The following is a 24,381-nucleotide window of genomic DNA, read 5'->3' as shown; positions in this document are numbered from 1 at the left end:
TAGGAAAACATAACCGTTGATACTAGAGTTTCTTGTTATGTCATGAGATGTTGTCTGTAATTACTGAATGTGCAATGCCAATCATGCAGCCAGAGCATGATAGTCTCTGCATGTATATCTTCTAGTTATGTGAAGCTTGTATGAATATATGAAAAATCTGAAGCTTATCAGTGAAGCTTATCTGAATAACTATGTATGTAAAATCTCAAAAGTTATATGTGTGTAGCTACTGTTAGTTCAGAATTAATTGAACTGAAGCTTAATTATGTCGAGACTAATTCCTGATGTTTCATCCCTGTATAGATATCACATGGGCCTCCCCTGCTATGCAAATAATTTCCTTTCTATAAGCAGATCACTCCATGTTTCAGGTGGTGAAGTGTTCACACAAATCATTGTACAAGTGTTGAATGGAAGGAGTCCATGAAGATGGTGACAAAATTGGTGTAAAAAAATGGGGCTTTTGCTCACTGACCAGATGCACTGAAGCTATGGACCCTAGTAAAGTTACTTGTGTAGTTACTCCCTAGAAATCATGTCTAATGAAGTAATAATTCAATCTATGTAACTAACCGTTAATTAAGCAGACATTTGATGGGACTTCATAGTTGCGATTGTTTGCCTGGAAGGATTTTTTTTTTTTTGCAATTGTCATTTCACATTACATAATATTTGTTTCATTTGGGCAGCAGGGTTAAGCTGTACTGCACCTTTAATGTTTCACTTTAAGAGCTGAAGTACCGAATCCAACAGCCAGCACGTCTGCATGCGCATCGTGGATTGTGAGCTAAACTATCGATGGCTCTTCTAGTGTGTGTACCGTGGTTCCGAAATGGTCTGAAATGGTTTGCCCAGTCCATTTGGTTGATTCGGATTGGAGTGGGTTGGATGTAGATCGCGTACGAGTTGGTCTGGACTGGATCGAAGGGTCTAGTGTTTGGGGTGGATGCGGATTGGTTTTATGTATTGTCTTATCTGGTTTGGTGCGGGTATGGTCCGGATTTCAAACCATTACCAGGCCTAGATTCATGGGTGTGTTTTCAGAAAAGAAAGTGACATGTGAACCAACGCACTGCCTGCCCCTGGCCGTCTCTGCTTCTCTGGTTCTCGCAGAACAATCGTCCCAATCTGACTGGCCCAACTCAACTCAGGTGGTGGGCTGTATCGGGCCTAACCTTGCACAAAGATCCAACTTGACACTCCCTAAAAAAAAAAAGATCCAACTTGACACAATGGCACCGCGTGAGAGTTTTGCATTGACACAGACGGGACTGATTTTCTCTGTCGCAGGGCGACGAGAGTCACGAGACGACGTGAGGTGCAGGAGCCGAGGAGCTTTTGCCGTGTACTGCAAATGCGAAACGTGTCGTGCCAGTCACACTATATACGATTTCATCACGATAGCATGTTGGGCAGATCTCTCGAAAAGGAAAAGAAAAAAAGCAATAAATGACACACAATAGAAATGACATAAAGAGAAGACTGTCCTATCTATCACTGTACATTTTCCTTCATTGCAATCGAAAAGTGGCCTAACCGTCTACGTGTCCAGGAAGATAAGATCTAGTTCTGCGAAAGTATAGCTCGCACGATCAAAATATCACACGTCCTGGGGTGAATTTCTTTGCTTCGAAGGAAAAAGCTCCAGCTACGCACTCCCCCCCAAAAAAAATTTTAAATTTTTTTTCTGCATGCGATCTATTTTGAGCCATGAAAAAGGGGTCCAGCTACAAAGAGGGCGCGGCCATGGTTTACCTGGCCCTCTAGCCGCGGTTATTAGTGTTTAACCCGTCCTTTGGGTCGAGGGGCGAGTTAAGCCTATAACTGGGGAGGGAAAGGAAGGAGGAGGAGCGCGTCCCGTCGCGCCACCACCGCCGACGGAGCGTCGGATCAGGGGCGACGGCGACGTCTGTCCGTCCGGGCCGTTCGATCTCCCCACCCTGCCCCCTGCCGGAAGAAGAAGCCGTCCCCTCTTCTCGCCGCCCCGGCCAGCCCCGCCGGTGAGTCAGCCCGATCCCCTCTTCGCCGCTGCCTGCCTGCTGCTCCGGTTTGTGCGGGAACGATTTGAGTGGGTTCTCCGGTTGTCTGATGAAGCATTTGATGCGAGGTTCGAAATGCTGTATGTTTTGGGGGCGTAATTTTGACGGATTTCGTCGGGAGCACTCCATTGACATTGTTAGTTTAGAGATCCTACGTGTATTTGTCATCGGGATTTTGGAACCATAGCCCATAGATATGTTGTCGAGCCCATTAAATTGCCGGCTTCAAGTAGGTCGAATGAATGTACATCCATTGAATCGTCTGACGATTTTTCGTGTTTTTTTTTAAATTAAGACTTCGAGTTTTGAATTCTAATACGCGAATCAGTTTCATTTGTTGCAACATGTAATTCAAGTTGCGACGTGTCGTCCTTCTGACATTAGTATGGCAATCGTGTCTCGTGCGTTAGGATGCAAATATAGCTGCAAATAGGCTGAATTAATCTGATATCCATTGGATTACGTGTTACTCCACTTTTTGGATTTTTAGATTCTAGTAAGTACGTGAATTAGGATTATTCGATGCAATATGTATGTCACGTTGCGTTATGTGATCCTTCTGAATGTCAATATGGGACAACAGTTGTGCTTAACCATGCAAATATAGCTGCAAGTAGGTCTAATGAATCTCTATATCCATTGTACATTGAATCGCGTGTATTTTTTAGTTCCAAATTCTAGTATGCTGATTAGATTTACGGACATAAGATCCTTCTGAGATATTTGTATTCCAGTTGTGCCGAAGGATGCAAACATGTTGGCTTAATCATTTAATCTACATTCCTAGAATCATGTGTTATTTTAGAGTTCTGAATTCTAATACTTTATGTGAATTAGGTTTGTCTCTTGTAATTGTATATCAAGTTGTAATTTGTGATCCTTTTAAAATTTTAGTATCGAAATTGTGCTTAAGGGTGCAAATATAGGTACCCGTGTATGCATCTTTACTGTTTCGAGTGATTAGACCAGATGTGCTAAATATTGAATTTCTCGCTTCATGAAGACAATGGAATGCAAAGAATTGGTACCTAGACACTTTAGGATATTTCTCGTATGCAGTTTTGCTTGTTGACCGGAATGGAATTTTTGTTCTACATTGGTTTTTATAATGATGTGCACACTGAAATTTCCGCAAAACATATCCATTTATTATGCCTTTTTCTCTGCTGGGAACAGAGTTGCTTTCCTATGACCTATCTGTGGTATTACCTTGTTTTGGTGCACTATATCTTGATTAGCATAGTTAAAACTTCTTACTGTCTTGCATCTAATGCGAGCTCTTGTGGTTTATATCTCTTTTGCAGGATTTACCAGTTAATTTTGTAGCATTTCTTTTCAGACATCAGAGCATCTTAATTTGTATCCTTGGGCAGGCAAAGCCATGAGCTACCTGAGGCGTTGACTGTTCATTACCTTGACAATTAAAAATTGGAAAATCGTTTCCTCTCCACCTTATTACCAGTACATCTGGCAGTTCCTTTCTGGCAATCTATGCCTCAGAAGTTTCTCAGTCCTGTTTTGAAACATGGCTGTTGCAGTCCTGGATCACAGCTTGAGCAGTGACTTCCCCTCAAAGAACAGATTTGCAGGGAGATTGCTTAGTTGGAAACGTGTGTTTGTCCAGATTGACAATGGTTCTGTCCTGGGCATTGAACTCGAGAGAGGAGAAAATGCACACACTGTGAAAAGGAAGCTGCAGATAGCCCTTAATGTTCCCACTGAGGAAAGTTCACTCACATGTGGTGATCAAGTTTTGGACAATGATCTCAGCTGCATTCGGAATGACTCGCCGTTGCTTCTCACCAGGAATCACATGCATAGAAGCTGCTCGACACCTTGCCTCTCACCTAATGGAAACGAAGCTCAGCAGTGTGATCGCAGTAAAGTCGTTGAAATTCTAGGTTGCTCTAGCCCTTCTTCAAGGATGAAGCAATTAGTCAAGGATATTATAAAGGGAATAAATAATGGAGTTGACCCAGTACCTATTCCTGATGGGATGGGTGGTGCGTACTATTTCAAGGACGTCTGGGGAGAACATGTTGCAATAGTTAAGCCGACTGACGAGGAACCATTTGCTCCAAATAATCCTAAAGGTTTCATAGGGAAATCCCTTGGACAGCCAGGCCTCAAAAGATCAGTGCGTGTTGGTGAGACTGGATTCCGAGAGGTCGCTGCTTACCTCCTTGACTACAATCATTTTGCCAATGTCCCTCCTACTATGTTGGTAAAGATCACCCACAATGTATTCCATATTAATGAAGGTGTTGACTGTAAAACTAAGACGGGTGAAAACAAATCGCTGGCACTTAGCAAGATTGCATCATTGCAGCAGTTCATCCCTCATGACTATGATGCCAGTGACCATGGAACGTCAGGTTTTCCTGTCTCTGCTGTTCATAAGATTGGCATACTTGATATCAGAATCTTCAACACAGACAGGCACGCGGGAAATCTTCTGGTCAGGAAGCTTGATACCGGCGCTGGCAGATTTGAGGCACAGACAGAACTCATTCCTATTGATCATGGCCTTTGTCTGCCAGAAAGCCTAGAGGACCCTTACTTTGAGTGGATCCACTGGCCGCAGGCATCTATTCCTTTCTCTGCAGAAGAGCTTCAATACGTTGCCAACCTAGACCCTGTAAAAGATGCTGAAATGCTTCGCACGGAGCTGTCCATGATCCATGAGGCAAGTCTCAGGGTTTTGGTCCTGTCAACAACATTTCTCAAGGAAGCTGCGGCTTCTGGCCTTTGCTTGTCTGAGATAGGAGAGATGATGAGCAGGCAGTTCACTGGGAAAGAAGAGGAGCCAAGTGAGCTCGAACTTCTGTGCATGAAGGCAAGGAAGTGGGTTGAGGAAAGAGAGTTGGTCCTTCCAGAAGCTGACTCTGAAGAAGAAGATGGCGACGCCCAGTTTAATCTTGACTCCGAGGATGATCCAGCTGCATTTGAAGCATCACCTTTCAATAAGTTTGGTCCTCCGAGGGGAAGTTCCAGAAACCCACTGTCAAGATTAGTTGAGGGAAATGAGGACAAGGAGGGGGGCAGCAAAAGTGAGATGAGCAAGGATGACCTGGGCACCTGCACCAGTCCAGTTTCTAAGTGGACTCCTTCTGCCTCAAAGCTGCCAGGCTCGCTGAAGGGGCTTAGTTTCAGTGGAAACAGCAAATGCCACAGTGGTGTTCCAAAGAACAGGGTGACTACTAAAACAAATTATGGTTACATCGGCAACACCACCCAGCATCAGCCTGGAGGTAGGAGCACCAACAACATGCTCCCTCCTAGCTCCAATTTTGTGAAGCTGTCTGACTTGAGCACCTACGAGTGGAATGCATTCCTTAAGAAGTTCCAGGAACTGCTGCCAACCATGTTCAGTGACAGGAAGCAAACTGCAGCCCGCGGCACGTGGCTGACGCAGAGGCTGGGTGCTTCTTGCCAGTTCTAAAAGCACTAGGGAGAAGGTACCAACTATCAAGGTAAGGTAATATAGTCCAAAACCAGGGGTACGCTGTATGCATCAGAGGTTGTGTCTGCCTTGGTAGCAGCTGCAGTAGCTCTCCGCTGGTAGGTATAAGAGAATAAGAACCATCTCTGGTGTATGTGTTTGCAGCAGGATACTGTATTGTGTCTGTGCATAGTTCTAACACATGGGTGGTGCGTTTTTTCATTTCTGTATAGACACGCCCAGGGCCATCGAGCACGGTACGGGCTGTTATGGGGGAGTGTAACGGCATTGCCAGTGCTTGGTTATTGCCGTTGTAAGCATCGTCGGAAAACTCATGATAAGAAAGAAGTTAGGTGTTATTGTATACATACATATATAATTTTGTCGATTAGTGTTGCTCTTTCATTCCTTCCACCTGATGCGTGTTGACTGATGAATGATGATTTTATTTAGAACTTCAGAGAACATTTTCAAAAGTTAGGTTGTTTCTCCTTGTCCTTTTGCTGCATGATACCGGAAGGATCTATTTTGTTAGGCTGCATTGTTTCTGTCATGTAATTCCATGTCCCACCTTGCCCGGCAATGATAATCCCTTTTTCCTGGTGGTTGCCTTGGATAAGTCGCGGAAGAGTTCTGGCAAAAACTTAAAGATATGTTTCATACATTTTCTTGTCTGAAGAGAAAGATGAAGTTGTATGGTTGCTGGCAAATGACATTGTGGGTAGATCTTATATTGAATAATTATCACCCTTGAAACTCATCTGGAGAGTTCAGCTTCGAGCAAACATAAAAGGTTTACAAACATCTTATATGGATGAGACATTATAAAACAAGAAACATCATACAAAATGAGAACTCCACTGGAAGGGATCTTCATTTTTTTTTTAAAGGGGAAGAAGGATCTTCAGTTAAAGATCAGATATGGGCAGACATTTTTTGGAACTATTCTGTGCTATTCTGTTGGACCTCTGGAAGTCTGAATTATGTGCTCCATCCTCCATGCTCATTTTTTTTCTAAAAACAGAGGCCTCTTAGATAAATATTCAAAATTGAAAAAACAAAGCTGGAGAGAAACACAACCACGCCAGGCTGGCAACCCTTCAGGGTGACAATCCTCAAAACAAGAGATTGGCCAGCAAAACTAAAAACTACAGCCAAAACTTCTGTAAGTGCAACAGCCAGCGAAATTCCTTTGACAGTACTTCACCAGCTCTCATGCTCCATGCTCATACATGGCCTTTGTCAGGCCCAAACACAAAGAAGTTATTCTTAACTTACTAGAAGAAAACTTAATGCTTGAAAAGGTTCAAACCAGTTACACTATCACTTTCCAAGTAGGAGCGAAAGAAAAAAACATAACTTAATACTAATACCCTACATCACATGTTCCACAACCCAAGCAATAACTAACTCCCCAAAAAAGAAAAGAAAAAAGAGTTATACAGCTCTCCCGTGTCCCGGAGAGAAAAGTAAGGAAGTTGCTGAACATTGTGAGTAAAACGTCGGAGTTGATCTGAGGCAGCACGAAGGGGATCTACGTGGCGGCGTCGGCGTCGGCGAGGCGGAGGCATTCGGAGAAGCGGAAGCAGCCGACGAGGTGGTCGATGGCCATGCCGGAGGCCTGCATGAAGGAGTGGACGATGACGGGGCCGACGAGCCGGAAGCCCCGGCGGATGAGGTCCTTGCTCACTGCCTCCGACTTGGGCGTCCGGAGCGGGATGTACTTGTGGTGCTTGTACTTGCCCACCATCGGCCGGTGGTTCACGTGGCCCCAGATGTACTCGCTGAATGACCCGAACTCCTTGGCCACCTGATATATATATCCGTCAAATTCCACGCATCATCCGGTTTTATTCTAAAGATTTAATTACCAGCTAAAGAAAGACAACAAGGTGTAATTCAGTTTGGTTTATATGGTACACGTCCTCCATCCCAAAATGCAAGATTTTTTTTTGAGAATTCTGATCTGCAAGATGTTAGATGTACTATTGATCGTTTATTTTGACATTCTAGAATATATATCGTTTGTGTTTTAGACATAAATATGGTCTGCAGGATATAATATCGATACTAGTAAAATAAAATAGTAGTAGCGTTACAAAATATTTTCATGAAAATTTTGATTCTATTATTTTCGTTTCGTTTAACCTATATCAATAATCCTTTTATATGTCGATAATCAAAACTAGAGAAATTTGATTGTGTCTCCTAGAACATTATCTATTTTCAAACTAAGTAGGAAAAAAATTAATTCACAATTCAATTTTTGATCGTTTGTAATATTTGCATTCTAGTCGAACAAAAAACTCAGTGCACTCGCCTTCCTTATGCACTTGGCGTTCTCCACAACGCACCGCACTCGGCACTCCGCTAGCTTGAGCTCCTTGTTGGCGCTGATGGCGGCGATGTCATTCTCGTTCATCTTCGCCACCACCTTGGGGTCGAAATCCGCAAACGCTTTCCTGAATCAAATTAATTTGGGCAAATTCATCGACTGCACTGCAAAACTGCAAATGTTCAGAGAGATCAAAGGCCGGCGCCTACATGTACATGTCCCTCCTCTTGAGTATCTCCGTCCAGTTTTGGTCTATCAGCATCCCTGACAGCGCCAGTAGCTCGAACAGCTGGCTGCAAATCGTAACAGAATGTGTTTATTACAAAACCAAGGTGAAATCATTCAACAGAATGAAATAAGAGACAAAGATGGAAGGTTCATATATATATACTTGTCATTGTACACTGGGACGCCCCAGGACTCGTCGTGGAACTGGACGTACGCCTCATCTGCACGGTGGATTAATTCAGCAAGTGATCAGTCCTCCAATACTATAAATTCTTGTGCTTTGTTTCGTTGAAACTTGTCGAAAAGAATATATTCCTGTACTTTTGTCTTTAACGGTTTGATTTATGTTTGTTCAACAGACTAGAGGGGACCGGAAGAAGAGTCCCTTTCTTTTTTTGCGGAGAAGAGTCCCTTTCTGGTGAACTTGTCGACTGGATATATTTTGTTGTTGTTAAAGACATCAACAAAGCCAGGAAAGAAATTAACTTAGTCAAATCAAGTGTTCTCATCAGCCAGTGATGTCGACTTAACCACCCCTTGACCTGACTTCTTGTTTCTTGATCAGTTTTTTCTGTCCAAACTTATTGTACGGAGTACTAAATTACCTGGTGCAAAGCTAATTAACTGATTGTAGTTTTCACCATTCACTTTTCCCCTTATAAGAAAAAAGAATGTTTTCGAACTTCTTAAGTTGGCTTCGATTAAAGCTCAAACAAATATTCATGAAAATGTTTACCCCACAGTGGCAAAATATTACTACTCCGTACCACTTTCAGGGTAAGAATAGTAGGAAGCGATTAAGCAAGAGCATTCCTCACCACTGTTCTTGGTGATCCAGCTGCACCTATGCAAGCTCCCGGGCTCACTGCACTCAAACTCCTCTTCCTGCTCTTCCATATCATCATCACGGCCACTCACCTTGTCATCATCGTCGCCGCCACCGCCACCGCCGCATCCCCTCCTCCTGTCCAGCGACACGAGCACGTCGCCCCAGGGGCTGAAGGTGCCGCCGTAGAGCAGCGGCACCTTGGGCTCCCAGCAGCAGCTGCTGGAGTTGGAGCTGCTGAGCGACGAGTCGCTCGAGTTCTGCGAAAGCGAAAGCGACGACAGCGAGAGCCCGGAGGCGCTCCGCTGCACGCCGGGAGGGTTGATGAGCATTCTCTGCAGGTACTTGCTCGCGTGGCTCATAGCCTGCAGCTGCAGCTTCCTGTCTATGCTGCTGCTGCTGTTCTTCTTCCTAGCGGTGTGGTGGCTTAGGCTCTTCTCGAATGCATGGCGCTGCCTGCTATGGTGTGGTGTGGTGCTCAGCATTGTTAAGAGTTTTGGTCAAGAACAATGGTGTGGATAGAGTCAAGTGTAGTGTTTTTTTGGAGGCAAGAGAGGGGTTTGAAATGTTTGGTGTCGTCAATGTGTGTGTGGTTGGGGGTCTATTATAAGGTGTTGAAGGGTTGGGGAGGTGCTGAGTCCTCTTGAGATTGTTTGGTGGCATATGAGCTTCAATGGTAGATGCATGAAAGCTTCATCTGGATCCTATTAAAAATGTAATGGCTCATATATGGCCGTGATATTTTAGTGAGTGGGAAGTGTTGGTGGTTTGAGCTTGGGGATGCATGCTTGCTGCATTGGTCCACTCCAGGGATTCCATGGCTGGTTTTCTTCTGCTCCTCATTGTCATTATTAGCCTTTTCAGTAACTCACCGTTGAATCATTTGGTATTATAACGATGTAAGAACTTCATGGTCCAAATGTAGCTATGTTTTACATGACAGATGTTCATATACTCAGGTTTCACTAGTTTACAACTGTTAATCTCATATTAGTTTTCCCTGTGATATCCTGCATACTGTGTTTTTTTAGTGTCTCAGAACTAGTAATTGCATGGTTGCTTTACAAGTTAAAATACAAAACTGGAAACACTTCAAGTACATGATATTCATTGTGGTATATATATGTTCCCCCCTTTCTCTTGGATTATATGGTTAATTTTGGAGCTCTTTTACAGCGCCCCGAATTTAATATGGGCCGTTTATTTGTCCCGATCTAGTGGCTAGTAGTATTTGGTACTTCTTTTTTAGTCCCACGGAGTACCGAGTCTAAAACAACCGGAGTACCATGAGTGGAGGGCAAAATTGTAATTGTGCGAGGGTAGTTTGGTCTTTCCCGTGCTCAACCAAAATTTGGTTTGCAATTAATCATTATTTTAAGGGTTTACTAAAAAAACATCTTCCTTTGACCTAACCCAGCCGGTGTTGTCTGAAAAAACGAAAAGCCACGGCCCGACGGCCATGCCAGCGGAGGGACGAGTCCACCGTGCCGATCGATTGGGCGGCCGCAGGAGGAGCGGAGCACGTAGCGCACGGCAGAGCAGGCATGCAAACAGCGGCTGAGCACACAAGATAAACCGTGACAAATCCAATCCATACGAGATAAACAGCATGACGGACGGGGATAAACGGAGGACACGCCACGCCTCCGTCCTTGCCACTGCTGCCACCGCCCGCTGGCAAGCCCGAAAGTCCACGCACGACCGGCTGAGCGCACAGCAATTTGAAAACAAAAGCTAGCATGGAGAAGGTGGAGTGCAAGGGGTCCTCCACGCTCAGCAACGAGCTGGACTGCTGGAGCTAGCACCAGCAGGCAGATATAGCCGGAGCAGCGTTCCTGCGCGATGGAGACGAGGAGATCGGGCTGGTGGCCGCGAACTGTCAAGACCACAGGAGAACAGGAGAATAAGACCAAATTATTTTTTACAAGATGACTAAGTTACCCTTTCCATATCAACGGTTGGATATGTTTGGTACTCCTAGGTAAGCTTTTGGAGTACCGAGGTACCGTAAAAACCCACTAATTTTGTCCTCAGAGAAAATCTTTGTGCTTCACCCAGGCCATGATAGGGTAACTATATTGGTTTGCAACTAGCTACATTGGTGTCTCTGAAAAACAACAGGCCAGGAATATTGAGAGTTCATGTGTATTCTTCTCCGGTTGGTGAACAGTCCAGACGTTCAAATATTACATGTGGCTAACTTTATTTTGCTTTTCTTTTTCATTGATCGCCTTTCCGGTGGTACTTCTACTTGGCTAGGAAATCCTGAGTAACTGCAATACCCTTCCAACAGATTGTACCCTGTTATTTTAGTCACCAAGAATTGGAGGTAGTTTAAGCATAGGACATATCACACATTTGCTTTTTCATATGTATGGCTAATTTCATCCTGGTTTTCTTTGTCATCCACCGGCTTTTAGGTGGTTAATTTCATGGACCTCGTAACAAACACTTGCCTAGTTTAATGGATCATGAAAAACTAGCCTCTAGATAGTTTATGCACTAAAAAATACTGATAGTTCAAACATCAACTGTAAGATAGATTTGCTTCCATTGGACTTCAAAGCTGCATCTGCTCGGTTTCATGGCCAATGTTATCCCACTTATCTTTGTCATAGATCACTGACTCTTCTGTCCAAATTCCCTAAAAAATATGCTAGTTTCATCAAGTAATTAAAGTATTGATGCCGGTCCAAACTTGGAACGTATCACATGTGCCATATTAATTACACCCAGTTTTGGCATATGTAGCAGTGTAAGTAATTCCCCCACACTTCAAATTATGGTAGAACTGAGACTTGAATCTGGGTAGGTTCACAACCTTGCCTTCATGGCTAGTTCCACCCTCTATTCCTTGTCACTATAAAGAAGCTTTAATCGATCATTCCAAACACTTATATCATTTGGCTTTGAGAAAAGTACTACATGTTTTAATGACAAAAAACAGACACAAAAGTGCTGGTTTCTTAAACCTGACTTCATGGTAAGTACATATGCTGTTCAGGTGTCATTAATACCTCTAGTCTCTTCCTGGATTATACTTGGCCAACCTCATCTCTCTTATCTCTGTCGCGGTAGGCTTTCTGTTGTTGATTTCACTGTTCCAGTAGAGCAAAACAACATTCGGCGTTGGTATTTTACTGAACAGAAAGTACCTGTTATTTGGGACAGCTTGGGGCAAGTCCATTATATTGGACATCTTGGTCATACTACTAATTTTGCCCTATTTTTATTTGCATGTGCTGTTCTTTTTGGCACTTGTTTGCTTGCTTGTTGCTCCTTTAGAAAAAAAATGAATGTGGATTGGATCTCGAAACAATAGGTGAGATTCAAGATACCACATTTGATTTTTGTTTTGAATGGAAAGTCACACATTAATCCAAAATCTATAAATTATCAAATTAACCAAGATAATAGGAGAAGAGCTACACCAGTTATTTTTGGCGAGACCATATTATAAAGGTGTACATTAGTTATAGATAAAAGGTGGGAGTAGATTTAACAACGCAGATTAGTTGCAAACAAAAGTAAAAGATCTACACCTCTTATTTTGGTTGGACCATATTATAACGACGTACAATAGTACTACACCTCCATCACATTAGGCCGCATGTGTTCTGCTGTGAAGAATTTGGTTCCATGGTGTCTTCTGGGGTTGTGTGCATCTTGTTACACAGAGGACCGCGTTGCTTAACTTTTTTTCTATCATGTTGATGCGGCTTTGAGATCAATAAGATGCTCCCTTTATTGAAAACATTAGTACTACACGCCTGCCAAGTGTGCTGCAAAATTCTTATTAGTAACCCTTCGAGAAAATTCTTATTAGTAATATGGACAATCAGAACAGTTTCTTCTTCTTTTTAGAAGGAGCTAGTAAAATATGAAATATCATTTTGAACAGAATGTGCAAAGTTTTTTTTTAAAATGTATTACTACATAAGAATGCATTGTACGTTTGTGCAAAGCTTCAGCCGTTTGCGAAGAACAAAAAAGATAATTGCGGTGGATAGTGCCAAAACTATGTTTTACTTCACTGCCTTTTTTTTTGTACCCTGCAAAATATGTGAGCTTTGAAGTTTGGATGTACAGCTAGTACTACAATATTTTTTTTGTGGATTTTTAAAAACATGGTAACCTGCTTTTCACATGTCATTTTATGATTTTAAAAACATGACCATTTTCGGTGATATGTGGGCAAATAATTAACACAGAAGGAAAGGGAGAAATTTCCGTTCTGAGAGAAAAGAGAGTAATCGGCATAGAAAATTGTAGGTGTATTTATTTTTGAGATGTACAATTATTGGAGTTGTACCTAATATATGTTGTATTCCGCTATCCATCACCTGGACCTATCACATGTGCATCCAATGGCAGAAAAATAAACTAACTCTGACCAAATGCAAACTTGCACACATGCTTCAGGGACAACCATTTAAATACTACCAAGGTTCAGTAAAGGGGGAAGGATATGCATGGACTCAGCATCAACATATTCATACGGCACAAACTTCTTTGTTTCCTCTAGTTGCGAGGTCGCTAGGGCTACAAGTGACCTCTTGTCCAAATGGACAAGTAAGTGCCATCTTTTCAGTTCATATATTTCATAAACCCAAGGTCTGAAGATTCCCAATGTGTGTGCGCGCGCACGCGTGTGCAAATTTCTCTTAACAGCTGGTGACACAGGCCTTTCAATGAAATTGTTTTTTGAACCATGGACTTTCCATGGGATTGTAAAATTGGAAGCTAAGCTTGAAAAATGTCACTGAAGAGTTAGGCCTAATTTAATTAGCACCTGGCAGCTCTGTATCAGTTCCTTTTCCTTTTAGGATTAAAAAAATGCTTAATAGCTCTGGCTTCTTAACAGCTAAGCTTGAAATGTGAAGAAATTCAGAATGCCATCGATGTTCAGTTCAGAAAACACTATATACTATAACAGGAGTATCTAGGATGTAGTAGGATTTTTTTTTTGAGGGGGTAGGATGTAGTAGGATGATCATATCAACCTAGGAAAACTAAGCAAGCTAAGAGAAATAAGGCATTTGAAAGGCAGCTGTATCATTTCTGAGTTCTGAAGGAATTCAGTTTTATGTGATGCATGGAACCAAATTGTTCGGTTCAGATAACACTACACATTTACCTAGTCAACCACACATCCTAAGAGAAATATGATTTCCATGAAATTAGCCACTAGCAATTCTCAAGCTGTTAACTCAATTGTACTCCAGCATAGTAGTTAGCAGTCAGTCTTGGGAGGTCACTTCCTTTTTTATGATAAGGTGAAGGCTGATGAGTCATGTCATGCTGGGCATTGTTTAGTCTCTCTGAAGCTTAGTTTAACTTGCCTGCCCACCTAACGCTACTCATCATATCCCACTTTATGAGAGCTTGATACTACCAAACCAACGTAGACAATAGCACATATATATTTAGTAGCATGGACCAAGGACATGGAGTATATGTATGATCTGTCCACTTGGAAAAAATGCAGATAAAATGCTATGTATCTGCATGACTTCTCCTTCACAATTCGTGCTCTCGGTTTAGTCATGCTCTGGTTGCAAACATTGTATATTTAACAAAAAAAAATGGTTTTGTTCATCTCCGGATGCAGATGATAGGCTTGGGAGAGCTTTTCTTCCATTATCTGAAGAAAAAGTAGATTATTTATTTATGTTTTCCTCAATTCATCCTGTAGTCAATGACATTTAAGTTGGCCGTATGTTTTCAATAATCGCATCTTTCATCAAATTAACATTTTTCGGATGAGTTCAGGACTCAGGAACCATTGCCAAGAAACTGTGTTGTCCTGTTGTCTATCTAGAAAAAACAATACTATCTGCAGGTAGTTGAAACATATCACTTCATGGTACACCTGTTGTCCTGAACGCCAGTCATGTTTACTTCTAGCCTCTTCTTCCTTGATGCATGGATAATTTCATCTCTCTAATCTCTGTCATTGTAGTCCTTCCGGCTGTTTAACATCTGAAAATTGGTATTTTGCTGGGGAAGAAACAGTGACGGACTGATGAATTTATTTTATACAAGAAGCTTCTCTGTCTTAGGCTATATGCACGGCTAATTTTGCCCGGCTTTTCCTTATCACCAGTAGCCTTTTAAGCCTTTGTATACATAAATGTACCTGTTCTTGTTTGATTCTTGTTCGTTAGCACCTAGCAAATCCTGATAGCAGGTTCTCGTCCCACTAGTTAGTGTTTCGATTGCGAACACTAATCAGCAGGTTTCCTGACAATGCATCAAACTCGCGTCCTCTCTTTCCGGTCTCGTGAATGCATGTAAAAAAAATAGTATTTCCATTAGAAATTAATGTAAAGAGGAGTGTCCTCTTTTAAAAAGCACTTAGCAATTTGGTCGTCGTTACAAAGCAGTGTTTATTTTGAAATTAAATGTAGCTAAAGACATGATGGATCTGGTAAAGTGTCAGGTAAAAAGTGACACATATAAACTATCAGAGAGATATATAAATATACTATAAGGCATGCATACTGATAAGGTCACTTCAGATAAGGGAAATAAATGGAGAAAACATATAAACTAGACAGAAAGGAAAGATTTATGTCAAAAAGAAGAAGGAAAAGAAAGAACATAATAGGATTTTAATGGAAGAGGATTTTTGGCTCTTGAACTTTAATGATCCCTTCAAGGGTATTCTAAAGTTTGAAAATAAAATATGAAAACATGCCCATGCTCAGATGAGCTATGGTACTACCAAATTTGGTGGAAAATATTTTTTATCCTTGGCTTGCACAAAAAAAACGAAGAAGCACCGATTTCTTGTTTATACAGAGACCACAAAAGTGTGCATTTTCTGAGAAACAATTGCAGGTCCACCTAACATTGCAATGTTTGTGTATGATTTTTTTTTGAATTTTGCAATGTTAAAACTCTTCCATTATTGCAATCACATATACACTTACTGCCCTTAAAGTAGTAAAGTTGTTGTTGTTTCTAAAGAGCACACAAAATTTATAGTTTTCATTGAAAAAATTTACACATATAAAAGGCACGGACATTTACATATATAAAGTGTTCGAATTAGAAAATAACACATGCTCCTAGGCAGTAGGCACTTTGAAGTACCAAGTGTAATCTATCTAGATTCTGTATGTTCTGTAAAATTATATGTAAATTGTAATTCTGATTGTTCTAAATGTATATTAATTGTAAATTAATATTATCCACATTCCGTATAAATTACATGTATTAAGAGTATTGACAGTTCAGTTAATACTATCCACATTCTGCTTCTTCTGATGAGTTGATCAGGAAGCATTTGAGCAAACGTGTGCTGTCTTAGTGGCTAGAATAAAACAGTACTAACTCTGCGCAGGTAGTTGAAACTTAGCACTTCATCATGGTACAACAAGCCAAATGTTTCTGATTCCTTCTTCCTTCATTTGCCTGGCTAGTTTCATCTCGCTAATCACTATCGTTATAGCCTTTAATCCTGATGGTTCAACAAGCACAAATGGACATTGTGGCGTAGGTATTTTGCTGCAGAAAGAAACAATGTTGGTTTGAACCTTACACAAAGACGCTTCCCCGGCTTACATTCATGGCTGATTTTGCCCGGCTTTTCCTTATCAACATAGGTCTTTTGTTAAATATATATTTCCTGTTGTTCTTGTTTGCTTCCTGTTCGTTAGAACTTTCGCATATCTCGATGGCTATATAGATCAATCCATTTTTATAGAGTGTAACAAGAGAAGAATTAATGACTAGGATAAAGGGTCTGGTTGAAAGTGACACAGTGTAGCCAACATGTGTTGCAATATGTTTAGGAATTGGCTAAGAGGCTTGATTACAGGCTTTGGTTGAATCCTTGGTGGGGGCGGCAACATTGTGCTGGTCATTGTGACTATGCATAAATGATACGGAGTACTTTATTTTAACAAAACAACACAACCTGTTATTTATTGCCAAGATGGCCGAGAAGGAGAGGTTACAAAGAAACAAGAAAAAAAAACTAGAGGGAGGCAGCCAGGTAGGGTTAAGAGGAGTAAAACAGTAGAGAGTTCAAAGTACATCATTGGACCCAGAGACTAACTTGTCCAAACCTAAAACACAACCTGGCCCCAAATTACCCTCCTCTTCTATGTTGTGGAAAATCATCACAGTTGTTTGCAGCTTCCTCTGAAAAATTACGTTGTTCTTGGTTGCAGGCTATATACGTGGGAAAGCAAACACTGACTCCGTACGTGGCCTATAGTTCAGCATCTGAAAGGAGTGGGTGGCGAGTGGTGACGAATGCGAGCGTATTTGGAGGTGGAGCGAATGGCTAGCTAGGGAGGGATTTTCTCTAATGGGTAGCGTGTTAATCGCCGATTTGCGGCTCCTTCAATTTACAGTTTTGCTTTTATTATTCTATAATCATATTTCTAAGAGTTGTTTCACGTATTTCAATTGTATGCATCTTGCTATGCAAAAACTGGGTGTTGAGCTCTTCCCGGGTTATATTCCCCTGATATGACGACGAGAAGCAACAAAGCGCATGTTTTCCAAAATGGTAGTAAGTGGCACTTACCTGAGAGATGTTCTACCGCACATGCAAACTAAGTCATTTTTGAGAAAGAAACAAAAAAAATAACACATGCAAAATAGAATGGAACTATAAATAACAGAGCATTTCGACACTTACCTGTCAACAAAGAGATCATTTCAGCACTTAATTAATTTGCCATAAATATTCGCATGCGTGTTTGTGTAGTCCTATTAGTTGTGTGTGCTATAAGATGGAACAAATTATTTGGACACATGAAGGTCGCTTCACGAGAGGTATTATGCATGCATGCATGAACTTGAATCGTGCATCATGCTATTGTCACCATCATCATCATGCACCATGGACACTTTTTCTCCCATTCAGCTGCCAAGTTAGTCGGGTTACGAGTGACATCTTCTCCAAGAGGACAAGGAAGTGCCATCTTTCAAAAAGAATTTACAACTTTCATCCCAAAAAAGAAAAGAAAAGAATATGCAGAGATATTTAGAGTCCAAGCTCCAAAGATGCCCAATCAATGTGTTCTATGCTTTGCCAGAGTTTCCTTTGCAGAACCCAGGTGTTGAGCTCTTCTGAGGTAATATTTCCGTAATATGACGATAAGAAACAACAAAGCGCCCCGTTTTCCAAAATTGCAGAAAGTGACACTTACCGGAGAGATGGTCTACCATGCATGCAAATAACAGGTCATTTCTGAGAAAGAAAGAAAAAGGTAACACATGCAAAATAGAATGGATACTATAGATAACAGAGCATTTCGGCACTTAATTAGCCATAAATATTTGTCTAGGCCTATTGTGTGCGCTACAAGTGATGGAACAAATTATTCGAACACATGAATGTCGCTTCAAGAGAGGTATTATGCATGCATACATGCATGAACTTGAATCATGTATCATGGCCATCGTCAGTCGTCACCATCGTCATCATGCACCGTAGACACTATTTTCTACCATTTAGCTGGCAAGTCAGTCGGGTTGCAAGTGACCTCTTGTCCAAGAGGACAAGGAGGTGCCATCTTTCAAAAAGAATTTGCAGCTTTCGTCAAAAATGTAAAAGAAAGAATTTGCAGAGATACTTAGAACCCAAAGCTCCAAAGATGCTCGATGTGTTCTACACTTGCCCACATTTTCCGGTAGATCGAGGAGGCCTTTCCATCAAATGGCAAAGATTGGAAGCTAAGCTTGGAATGACATGCAAGTCCAAGTTGCTCTCTGAGGCAGATACGCCGACACTTAATTTGTGCCATCTACTGCCATGATTAAAGAGCAAATAACTTAATTCAGAACTAGCTTTCCTACAGGCCATTGGGATAAAAAATATTCCATACATATATTGCTTTTGAAAAGCGTAAGTGACTAATCTAATGTCATAACATCTTCAGTATACTGTCACAAATATTAAGCAAAAATGAAATAAATTCGAGAGCTTATTTTTGTGACCATCCTACATTAATTATTTATTTTCGTACTTCCGGCCGGTATGCATTTCCAGCATTACTGTCACACACAGACATTCGTACGAGCTACCTAGCTACATGCCTTCCACAATTTATTCCCTATAAAGCAAATGAAAAACTTCCAAACTCGACCTACTTATTACGTACTTTCTCCGTTTCTAAATACTAGTCGTGTTTTTAGTTGGAAAAAAAAAACACTAGAAGCATTTGAGTACTGTTTCACCGACGATGGATCGGGTCGATCGGCCACCGTGCATATATTTATTTGGGAGCACTAAACATGCATGATATCTCGGAAAAACCGGATCAGTAGTGGCGGGGTCCGATCCTGCATGGGCACAATATATGCACGCATGCATGCGTAGATTATTCAAATCTTGGCGATCGAATAAAGGTGCTCTGATCATTTCCATATCTCTTCAACTCTTTTGATCAGTGTGCTTGCTCACCTACTCCCCGTCAGAGCGCACGTACACCACCGCTGATAGGTTCTACGAGGACACGACGTACGTACGGTCGAGATCGATCAGACCATGCACCACACCACCGTACACGGCAAGGATCTGATCGATGGTCGACTTTGCATTTGCATGACTTGCGCTGTACGTCTCGCCGACAGGCTAGCTAGCAACGCGTAACCGGAATGCGCATGCATGTATACACGTACGTGTATTTTTTTCTTGTTCAGACTGTAGCTAGACGGACCGGTTCCATGCAACGCGAAACGCACGGCGATTTGGTCAGTTTCAGTCTACATCCCAGTTAGGCGCCGCGGCCCCCGTCTTCCCTCGATGGAGATTGCCGGCGACGGCGAGCTAGGCCACTGATTCGGGCCTGGATTGCGATCTCCGGGCAGCCATCACATCACTGCGGAAGTGCGGATAAGGAGTACTCCAGTAGTGATTCCTTTTCTTCGCGCGCGTCTGTCTTTTCCCTTCCTCTTTTTTCTTACCGCCAGACTGCGTTTTCTTTTTCTTTCGGTTTGTTCCGTGGGCTTTTAAGCTACAGGCCCCATCGGGCACGATGGTGCCCGAGGCTGGTGAGAAGCCCAGATAGCAGCAACCGACCCAGGAGCCACCGCGCATGCATGATCCGACGAGTCGTTGCCGTGGCCGCGCAAGGAAAAGGCCGGAGGAACCTAAGGCCTCGGAGGCGAGCCCAGACACATGGGCCGCGTCCCTAAAAAAAACAATTTTCTTTGCACACCGAAATTTGATGTCAGGAGTCAGGACGATCAAGACTTGACCGAGGCCAATTCTGCCCGTCTTACAAAGGCCCGAGGAAGCGAAGACTTGACCGAAGGTCAACCGTTGCAGGTGCCTGCAATGTCAGCATTCCATTCTCCACCGTCCACAGCACGCTGGCCAAAGGATGCCCATTGTCCAGTGTTCCTGCAGGCTGCAGCCACACCTCTCAGCTCAGAGACGACCATTCCCCTCCAAGATTCCCTCTCCTCTCCAGTCTCCACTGAGCCATGTCCGCCGCCGCGCCCTACCGGCGGCCACACGTCCTGGTCGTCCCCTTCCCGTCCAAGGGCCACCTCCTTCCCCTCCTCGACTTCGCCCACCTCCTCTCCACCCGCCACCAAATCCCCCTCACCGTCGCCGTCACGCCCTCAGACGTCCCCCTCCTCTCCGCCTTCCTCTCATCCACCCCTCTGGCCACCGCCCACCCGCTCCCTCTCCCTCCCCTAGAACAACCCGCCCACCACGCGCTCCTCGCCGCCCCACTCTCCGCCCTCCGCGGCCCGCTCGTCTCCTGGGCCCGCTCGCAGCACCACCACCCGCCCACGGCCGTCCTCTCCGACTTCTTCCTCGGCTCGGCCCAGCTCGTCGCCGACGACCTCGGCCTCCCGCGGGTCGCGTTCTACAGCAGCGGGGCCTTCGCCACCGCCGCGCTCGACCACCTCTGGCACGGCGCGCTGCCGCTGGATCCCGACAGCCCGGTCGTCGCTCTCGGCGCGCTCCCGGGATCCCCTTCCTTCCCCTACGCGCACGTGCCGTCCGTGGTCAGGAGCTTCGTCCCCGGCGACCCGGACTGGGAGCTCGTGCGCCAAGGCTTCCTGCTCAACTCCAGAGCCTGGGGCGCAGTTGTGAACACGTTCGATGCGATCGAGGGCGAGTACTTGGAGCACCTGAAGCGGCGCTTCGGCCACGGCCGCGTGTGGGCGGTTGGCCCCGTCGCCGACACCGGCTGCCGTGGACCGGGGGAGAGGTCGGCGTCGACGGCGGCGGAAGCGGAAGCGGAAGATCTAAGAGAGCTGTTCGCCTGGCTCGACGACTGCCCCGCGCGTTCCGTGATCTACGTCTGCTTCGGGACCATGTACAGCCCGTCCCCTGCGCAGGCGGCGGCGCTGGGCGCCGCGCTCGAGGCGAGCGGCGCGCGGTTCGTCTGGGCGGTGGGCGGCGCCGCTGCTCCCGCGCTGCTGCTTCCGGAGGGGATGGAGGAGAGGCTGGCCCGGGACAACAAGGGGCGCGTGGTGCGCGGGTGGGCGCCGCAGGTGGAGATCCTGCGGCACGTGGCGGTGGGGGCCTTCGTGACGCACTGCGGGTGGAACTCGACGCTGGAGGGCGTGGCGGCCGGGAAGACGCTGGTGTGCTGGCCGATGAAGGCGGACCAGTTCATCGACGCGCGGCTCGTCGTCGACGTGCACGGCGCCGGGGTGTGCGCCGCGGAGGGCGAGGCCGCCGTGCCCGACCCGGCCGCGCTCGCGCGGGTGTTCGCGGACGCCGTGGATGGTGGTTGGGACGGGGACGGGGACGGGGCGGAGATGGCCGGGGTGAGGGATAAGGCGCGCGCTCTCGCTTTGGCTGCTGCGGAGGCGGTGGAGGAAGGCGGCAGCTCGTGGGTGGACTTGGAGACGATGGTCAAGGAGCTAGAAGCCGTCGCGGCGGCGTAGGAGTGCCGTTGCTAGTCCGACCGATCCAATATATTTGGGCTTTAAACAGCCCAGTCACCGCCAGAGCAGATCCTCCTCCGAAAGGAAAAATCGGATTTGGACCGAATTTCGCAGACAAACGCGACGCAGCGGGCAGCGGCCCAAGTATGGAAAATGGGATTTAGAATATAGTTTGAATAAAGTTATACATGTTGTTCTCAAATATAGTCTGAATAAAGTTATAAGTTATTCTCAAATATATTTTGCATAGGTTTTTAGAAATGTTGTGTACAGCTTCCTCTAAAAAAAACATTGTTGTATACAGCTTGACCGATTTAAAATAATTATTTCTGGGTAAACAGCAACCCTTTTATTTTTGTCGAGATGAAACTTAAGGTTGTACAGTGCATTCCAGCTCAAGCTGTCGCTTGCCACGCAAACCACGAGTTGTAAGCAATCTCAATATTTTAAAAAATAATTCCATTTCAGGAATGAAAATCTGCACTGAGCGCTAGCCAACGTGACCGAGCACGCGCACCAGCTCCTCCAAGTCACTGTGCGAGCTCCCACCTTCCTTCACCGCAGCGGCCGCCTTCCGGCCGAGCTCCAACGCGCGCGCCCTCACGGGCTTCCCCTTTTCCCCGAAAGCCGCGACGATGGCGCCCGCCATCTCCCCCGCGTCCGGCACGGCGTCGGTGCCCTCGGCCACGGCCACGGCCACGCCGGCGTCCCTCACCACCCGCGCGTTCGCGAACTGGTCGGCGCCCATCGGCCACGCCAGCATCGGCACCCCGGCCGCGGCCGCCTCCAGCACCGAGCTCCAGCCGCAGTGCGTCAGGAACCACCCCACGGCCCGGTGCCGCAGGATCTCCACCTGCGGCGCCCACCCCCGGATCACCATGCCACGGCACACTGACGCCGCCATTGCTGTTATTGCCTCACTGCCCCTTGGCACGGCCCAGACGAACGGGGCCTTGCTCAGCGCCAGCGCGTCGGCCACGCTCGCAGCCTGCGCCGGCGACAGCGCGTGCTGCGACCCGAAGCAGACGTACAGGACGGAGCCGGCGGAGTCCTCGAACGCGTCCAGCCACGCGGCCACCTTGCCCGGTGCCACGGCGTGCTCGCCGCCACGGTCGTGGCACGACAGCGCGGCGTCCGAGAGCGCGCCCACCGCCAGCACCCGCTTCTCCTCCGCCGCTGGCGGCATCATCATCAGGCCCGGGAGCACGCGCAGGCATTCCGGCTCGATCGCCGCGAACGAGTTGACCACGAAGCAGGAGCTCTTGAGGCTCCAGAGGAAGACCCGCCGGATCGTCTCGGACACCTCGTCCCCGGCCACGTGGGACCGGTACAGCCACGAGAGCTGCTGCCACGGGAAGCTCGGCGAGCCTGGGATCTCCGGGAACTCAACAACAGCCCTCTTCTCATCGTCGTCGTCTTCGTCGAGGCGGCACCCCGTTGGCATGCGGCGCCAGAGGGAGTGCGACATGGCGAGGTAATACGCGCTGGCGGAGGAGAACGCGACGTGCGGCACGCCGAGCTCCCGCGCGATCGGAAGCGTCCACCCCGTGAAGAGATCGGAGACGACGGCCGTGACTCTGCGGCCGCGCGGCTGGGCCTCGCACCAGGAGAGGAGCGGCGCCGAGAGGGACGCGAGCGCGGCCATGAAGGGCCGGAAGAGGCCCGGCGGGAGGTCCTTGGTGTTCTCGCCGCACCCGGTCCCGGATGCCGGGAGAAAGGGCGGCGAGGAAGCCGGGAATGGAAAAACGGCCGTGGCGACGGACGGGCCCGCGGCGAGGAGCGGCGCGAGGAGCGGGACGTTGCCCGCGGTCACGGCGACGGTGACCGCGAGGCCCCGCGCGGCGAGCAGGGACGCGAGGTCCAGCAGCGGGAGCATGTGCCCCTGGGCCGGGTACGGCACGAGGAGCACGTGCGGAGCTGGTGGCCTGCTCCTGCCGTCGCCATTGCTCGCGTCGTTCGCCTGCGCCGGTGCTTTGTCTGTGCCCATGGACCGCGATGGCTTCAGGTGGTGTGCAACAGATTCCGATGAGAGAAGTGAAATGCGAGTGAGATCCGAGGACTTGTGCGTTAAAAAAGAAAGAGATAGTACGGCGAGACGATCTCCGCCTTAAGATTCACTCGTGATCTTCTGAAACACTTCTCCGGACGGCTGCTGTTACATCAAGACTGTGACTTTCGAAAAGCTGTAACGTTACTTCAGTTTGACCTGAACAGACACGAGAAGCCAAAGATTTTTTCACATCTTTTTACACCCTCTTCTCCATGTCAATAAAGTCATGTCAATTCTGAAAAGACCGCACGAACTCACCACCCGCTCCGGCTCCCTCCCTCTCCTCCCACCCCCGGCCACACCCGTTGATGCCGATGACCTAGCCCCACCTTCACATCCCAACTTCCTGGACGTGTACATGCCCCCCGTTGACATGCGGGCCTTTTCCCATCTCGGGATCGCCTATGTCGAGCCGGAGAGCCCAAATCCCGGCCCTCTCATTCGTGGCACGCTATTGGCCCACGTTCCGAGAGGTGCGGAGGCCCGTCTGGCTTCGTCGGCCCACGGCACCCATGTGGTCGTCTTTCGGACGCCGCAGAGCCGTCTCCGCGCTACGCTGGAGGGCTTCTTCGATTTCCAGGAGCA

At 46.1% G+C, this 24,381-nt stretch overlaps 4 protein-coding genes across 4 annotated transcripts; 2 read left to right on the top strand and 2 right to left on the bottom strand.

Annotated features, from left to right (window-relative positions):
• Nucleotides 1-1,723: 1,723 nt before the first annotated feature.
• LOC100826575 (phosphatidylinositol 4-kinase gamma 6) lies at nt 1,724-5,895 on the top strand. Its single transcript, XM_003574633.4, has 2 exons — nt 1,724-2,000; nt 3,344-5,895. Exon 2 carries the CDS (start codon nt 3,565-3,567, stop codon nt 5,479-5,481), a length of 1,917 nt encoding a protein of 638 aa, XP_003574681.1. The 5' UTR covers nt 1,724-2,000; nt 3,344-3,564; the 3' UTR covers nt 5,482-5,895.
• Nucleotides 5,896-6,672: 777 nt separating this feature from the next.
• LOC100826261 (DNA-3-methyladenine glycosylase) lies at nt 6,673-9,465 on the bottom strand. Its single transcript, XM_003574632.4, has 5 exons — nt 8,863-9,465; nt 8,208-8,265; nt 8,026-8,109; nt 7,802-7,943; nt 6,673-7,291 (listed from the first exon to the last, which is right to left on the bottom strand). The coding sequence occupies exons 1-5, from the start codon at nt 9,353-9,355 to the stop codon at nt 7,016-7,018; spliced, it is 1,053 nt and encodes a 350-aa protein (XP_003574680.1). The 5' UTR covers nt 9,356-9,465; the 3' UTR covers nt 6,673-7,015.
• A 10,575-nt stretch (nt 9,466-20,040) lies between these two features.
• LOC100825948 (UDP-glycosyltransferase 89B1) lies at nt 20,041-21,984 on the top strand. The gene has a single exon (XM_003574631.4). It carries the CDS (start codon nt 20,322-20,324, stop codon nt 21,744-21,746), a length of 1,425 nt encoding a protein of 474 aa, XP_003574679.1. The 5' UTR covers nt 20,041-20,321; the 3' UTR covers nt 21,747-21,984.
• A 75-nt stretch (nt 21,985-22,059) lies between these two features.
• Nucleotides 22,060-23,981, bottom strand: LOC100845203 (UDP-glycosyltransferase 89B1). The gene has a single exon (XM_003572273.4). The coding sequence runs from the start codon at nt 23,731-23,733 to the stop codon at nt 22,237-22,239; it is 1,497 nt and encodes a 498-aa protein (XP_003572321.1). The 5' UTR covers nt 23,734-23,981; the 3' UTR covers nt 22,060-22,236.
• Nucleotides 23,982-24,381: the final 400 nt, after the last annotated feature.

Source organism: Brachypodium distachyon, chromosome 3 (genome assembly GCF_000005505.3).
Source record: "Brachypodium distachyon strain Bd21 chromosome 3, Brachypodium_distachyon_v3.0, whole genome shotgun sequence".
Taxonomy (NCBI): domain Eukaryota; kingdom Viridiplantae; phylum Streptophyta; class Magnoliopsida; order Poales; family Poaceae; genus Brachypodium; species Brachypodium distachyon.
This window is presented reverse-complemented; position numbering and strand designations above follow the sequence as displayed.